Raw genomic sequence first — 6,000 nt, forward strand, 5'->3', positions numbered from 1 at the left:
TAACATTTAGTTTCGTCTCGTTTTGGTCAACGAAAATGAAGAGACATTTTAGCATAGTTTTTATTTTGTAAACCACATTTAGTCTCGTTTTTATTCGTCAACAATATTGCATTATACATTTAATTATAGTCATCGTCACATGACCAGCATTTACGTTGCGTCTCGTCTCGTTTTCGTCACGTGATAAAGGTTCGTTGACGACGATATTTAGTCATAATTTTCGTTGACGAAAGCAACACTACCACGACCTTCACTTTAAAATTAATTATACATTGTGCATTATTGTGAACTACATTGTGTAGTTCTTAGTAGTTCTCTGGAAGGTATGAAAAAATAGCTAATAGTGAACTACCACTTTTAACAGAGTGCTATTACTTACTAATTCATTAATCGGAGTTTCTTGTTACTTAATAGTAGTTACTAGAGTGCTACAGTAACATTATAAATGTCTTTACTGTCACTTTTGGATACATTTCTTTCTTTCTCAATAAAAGTGTTAATTTCCTTCAAAAAAAAAAAAACCGAAAATCTTATTGACAGCAAACTTTTGAACAAAACTGTTACATTCACTGGATTACCAAAAATAAACATTACAATGTGGTTATTTGTTATTTGGTAACTTGTTAGTCATTGCATGATGTAAGATACCCCTAACACCACCTAACACTCAACTGCTGTGATCAGAACTGCCAATGCATCAATGCTCTTCAGACACTGGGTAAACATGAGGACTGAGAAACAACATAAAAGAACCCTGTACAATTTATACTCTAATCCATCAGAAATCAATTAAATCCCAAGGAAATCTACTCTCAGAATGCAACACAGATATAGGCTCATGGGGTTGGATATCATTCTACCTGACCAACAATATGATCATTATGCTGCAGACGCTCACTTGTGGCAGACATTGACCTAAAGACTTTCCCAGCTAAAAAAAAATACAAATTATAAACCAGACTAAGCTGGTTAGCCAGTCTTATCTGGTCTCAGCCTGGTCATGCTGGTTTGTTAACTGGTTTTAGCAGGATTATGGGCACTTTTCAGGATTTTGGCCAGACTGAGAAACCAGCAGAACATCTTAGCCTGGTTTAAGCAAGTTTTTCAGCAGGGATATTTGAATATATGCATATTTACCAGTCTGCAGCAGGAGGTGGAGGGCTTCGCTGTTTGTTGACTTTGGCGTACAGGCCGTCCAGAGGGTCTTCTGCGGACGGCTCTCTGCTGTGGGACACTGGGGGTGGGGGTCTCTGCGGGGAAGGGCTGCGGTTCCCGTAGCGTGGCTGGGAAGGTGATCCACGCTCCCTGAAGTTGTTGATGCGGGCGTAGTTGGGGTCCAGGTCATCATCCTCCACGTCAGGTGGGGAGAAGCGGTCCCGGACCTGGCGTTCCCTCAATTCCTGGTGCTTGGCCTCAATTCTGTAACACAGAAAAGCTGGTGTTAATCTACCTGGCTTTAATGATTATTATAATTTAAGCTGTTTGTTCAAAAGTGAGGAATTACATTTTTTTATGTTTTTGAAATAAGTCTCTTATGCTCACCAAGGCTCCATTTATTTGATTCAAAATACAGTAAAACAGTAAAATTGTGAAATGTTATTACACTACTATTACACTACTGTTATTACTCTATTTTTTTTTATCAAATAAGCTCAGCCTTGTTGAGCATAAGAGACTCCTTTTAACAACATTCAAAAATAATTATTCCAAACACTCGACCGGAAGAGTATCATCTGAAATTTCAACTGAGCCATTGAGCAAATCACACAAGCAATGAGAACGCAACTGCAAGAACTTGAACTTGAATCGTATTTACACGTTCAAGGATGACTCCAAAAATACAATAAACTGGAAAGGTCAAGAAAGAGCTTTCGGACACATCCGGCTGATTTTCTCTCTCCCTCTTCCCTTTTCTGTCTCTCTTAGGAGCTACAACAGGCTCAGTCAATAAAGTCTCTCTCTGAACAAATGCCACTCTGGAGCATATGGAGGAGAACAGCATGGCTCCAGCTCACACTTCACACGTTTCCAAGTCCAAATAAGCCTCGGGAAACACCACACAAAATAATGACTGCAAAAACATCCCTGCATCTCAGCTAAATATATCCTTTTCTCCTGTATTCTGGCAGAATATACATGACACGCCGAGAGACAGAGATAGAGAGAGGAAGAGGAATCTAGTGCTGCGTGTCATCTCAGTAATGGACCACAAAAAGCTGTCAGTCCTACAGAGTGAATGAGAGGGAAAGGGACAAAAAATAAGAGATCTAATCCTGTGTGTAATACAATGAGTCATCTAAAATCCTGAGTGTCATACATGACAGTAATGAGCTATACCTTTGTTCCATATGGCAGGTAATGTTTTTTCCCAGCTTACTTTTGAGTTTCCTTATGAAATCTACTTCAGCTAGTAACAAACTGGTCAACTCATGCTATTTGGAAATGTCTTGGTGTCCTCACAAATGACGGCAAAAACAACATGCTAAAAGATCTCTCAACTATATTCTGCTAACTTCACCACTAACGAATGCTATCTTTACATCAGTGAAACATATAAAATAATGTACAGTCATCGAATCGTTATCACAAAATAAACTCTGACAGGGTGATCGGGACATTAGAAGAGTCTTGTATCATCCTGAAGGGGTTTGTTTTGTGATAATGACGGGATTTGCTTCAGCTGAAATTACGTGCAAAAAAGAAACTACAGAAACAATGTATGAAATCAACTGCTTGGGACAATGGTCAATTGTACAGTTTAGCAGTCATAATTTACTTATATTTATGCATATAGCAACAGCTTCAAATCTAAAAAGTGCATCTAACCCTTAACTATTTTGAAAACCAGCCTTTTAAAAATAGCTTGTAAACCTTTCTTTATGCTATATTATCACCAAATCTTGGATTGAATCATTTTGTCAACATGTTTTCTTTCAATTATGACAGATTTTGTATTTCTTTTTTAGAACTGATTGGTTGTGGGCCTCATTGATCTGAGCTCACTTCTTGAGTAAAAAAAAAGAAAAAGTAATTCATTCTTTGAGGATAATTTTGGCAATGTTCACTCAAAAACATGAGGTGCATGAGCTCAGATCAATGAGGCATAACACATTATGACATAATAATACAGCATAACCAGAAATGTAAAATCAATTTTTAAATGACCTGTTATTTTTGACCAGGAACACCATAAGTGTAACAAGAGGGGAAAAACTGGTAACACTTCTTGTTATACCCTGTGAGCAAAGTCAGCAAGCTTTAGTCCAATGTAATAACATTAACTAGCATTTCCATAAAAAAAACAAAGGAAATCCTCTCCGGGTCAAAATGTTTGTACATAAATGTATCAAATTTCTTGGAAACTGTAAAAAGTCAGGCTAATGAACTATATTACTCAAAGAATTGTTGATTGCTATCATTATTATCAACAAATTAACTATTTATTGAGTGGATTATACGTTTTTGAAAACTGCAGTTCACAAATACTATTTGTTTTTGTGCAGTGTGTTTCAGATCGTGCGCCCTTTCACAGGTTACTGGGGAGAAGTCGTCCTCCTTTGAGCCTTGACTCCCAAATTTCTTTTACTTCCAGAGGGTATTACCTGCCACTGTTGCTTTGTGCTGGCTCAAGGGATCTAAGCTTGACTCCTATAAAACTGCATAAGAACAATCTCCACAGTTCAGTTGCCTACATGGGCAGCAATTTAAGGCATTATAGTCATGATTAAAACACAAAGGCTGTTCCAAAACGTTGGTAGCAATCCCATAATGCAATGTGTCAATGTGACTATTTTAATACATGTGTACTACATACACTACCATTCAAAAGTTTGGGGTCGGTAAGATATTTTAATGTTGCTGCAACTATAGAGTGTTCCAAATTAGTCACTTATGAGATTCCATCTCAGTTAGGATGCTGTCTATGTAGGCAATAGAAAGCAAGGCAGCTCACTAGGTTTTGATAGTGATTCACTGTGGTGTTATGGTGTAATGACATCAATCCCACCTTTCTCTCTCTTCCTTCATCCTCTCCAACTCTTCCTCACTCAGAATTTCTGACGTCTGCTTCTGCGCATTCATTTTTGTCTCCGTCTTGCTCTTCTCTTCTTTTTTCTTTCCAAATCTGAGAGAGAGAGAGAGAGGGGCATAGAAAGACATCACTGAGTGATCACTGTTTGCAAATGACGTTTATCTAGGAAAACAGGCTGAGTGACTGTCTAGTGTGTGTGTGTGTGTGTGTGTACTCTGGGGAGTTCCTAAATTGCTGTAGGGGCCAGAGCGTATCAGTAGAGATGTTCTGTTAACATGCATCATTTCTGCACCAGTGATTGAGTCCTGCACCCGTCTCCATTTTCTCTGCTCATAGAAGGTCATTTCTCATGTGTGCCTGTGTCTCAAACCCACTGCCGCCCAGCCGAGCAGCACAGCACGCCGCTTCAGCGCAGTGTATCAATGTCAGAGCGAGCAGAGGCCATGGCCTCCCTCTTCCTCACTCAGAATTTCTGACGTCTGCTTCTGCGCATTCATTTTTGTCTCCGTCTTGCTCTTCTCTTCTTTTTTCTTTCCAAATCTGAGAGAGAGAGAGAGAGGGGCATAGAAAGACATCACTGAGTGATCACTGTTTGCAAATGACGTTTATCTAGGAAAACAGGCTGAGTGACTGTCTAGTGTGTGTGTGTGTGTGTGTGTACTCTGGGGAGTTCCTAAATTGCTGTAGGGGCCAGAGCGTATCAGTAGAGATGTTCTGTTAACATGCATCATTTCTGCACCAGTGATTGAGTCCTGCACCCGTCTCCATTTTCTCTGCTCATAGAAGGTCATTTCTCATGTGTGCCTGTGTCTCAAACCCACTGCCGCCCAGCCGAGCAGCACAGCACGCCGCTTCAGCGCAGTGTATCAATGTCAGAGCGAGCAGAGGCCATGGCCTCCAGCTACACGCGCACAAACACACACCGGGACTCCTCTAAGCACACACACACACTGTCAGTGGAAATCACACCAGTGTCCTTTAGCAACTCACATCCGGCGCACACTCAAACACAGGGACAGGATCTGATCTAGATTATCTTCACATGAATCTCACACATCTGCACACAATGATCATGATGTGAACATGTCTCTCATATACTCAATAACAGTAAGGGAGAACATGAGCTGTACAGAGTCCTACACAGCACTGCAGGTGGCACTTATACACACCATGATATCACTTCAACATAATCACAGGCTCTCAGCTACTGAGAAAAATAAAGATAAAAACACATAATTACAAAAAAGATTCAGCATGTAAGACATTCCATATACTGTTGGCAATCTAAAAAAGGCATTAATGAATGAATAAGGACACAAAGGAAGGCACAAATAAATGATAAATGAATGTATGAAGTAAAATCAAGAACAAATGAATGAAACAAAAGAACAAACTAACAAACAAACAAATATGAAGGAATCACTGAACAAATTAACTGACAGAGGTATCTAATGAATGAATGAACGAATAGGGAATCAATGAATGAACAAAAACATGAAGTATCAATTAATTATTAAAAGGAACCAACAAACAAATTAACAAAGACAAATGAATATGAAGGAAACGCTGAACAAATTAACAAAATAATACTTTTAAGAAAACAATGAATGAACAAATGAATGAATGAACGACTTAACTAACAAATTAAGGAAACATCAAATGAATCAAGAAACCAAAGAAATAATCAAACTAGCAAACAAATAAATGACAGAAGGAACTAATGAAGGAAAAACTGACCGAATGAATGACTGACTGACTAAATGAAAACAATGAATGAAAAAACAAACGATGGTATCAATTAGGGCTGTGCGATTAATCCAAATCGAATCGAAATCGCGATTTGAGACGTTGCGATTTCCTAATCGCAAAGCCTGCGATGTGGACGCGATATTACTCTGTTCCAGAGCATATGCATGACTGCCAGCCTTGAGTTGCAATCTTACTTTCCCTGAGCAAGAGTGAGCGCACCT

General features: G+C 39.0%; 1 protein-coding gene across 1 annotated transcript in view; it reads right to left on the reverse strand.

Moving 5' to 3' along the window:
* The window catches only part of LOC107716778 (partitioning defective 3 homolog B-like), a 335,521-nt gene that overhangs the window by 79,469 nt on the left and 250,052 nt on the right, over positions 1-6,000 (reverse strand). The window contains exons 19-20 of the mRNA XM_016523332.1: positions 4,007-4,123; positions 1,138-1,419 (exon numbers count right to left, since the gene is read on the reverse strand). Coding sequence (XP_016378818.1) covers positions 1,138-1,419; positions 4,007-4,123 — 399 coding nt within the window. The remainder of the gene's footprint in view (positions 1-1,137; positions 1,420-4,006; positions 4,124-6,000) is intronic.

This window comes from Sinocyclocheilus rhinocerous, unplaced genomic scaffold (genome assembly GCF_001515625.1).
Source record: "Sinocyclocheilus rhinocerous isolate Xijiao unplaced genomic scaffold, SAMN03320098_v1.1 scaffold1441, whole genome shotgun sequence".
Lineage (NCBI taxonomy): Eukaryota > Metazoa > Chordata > Actinopteri > Cypriniformes > Cyprinidae > Sinocyclocheilus > Sinocyclocheilus rhinocerous.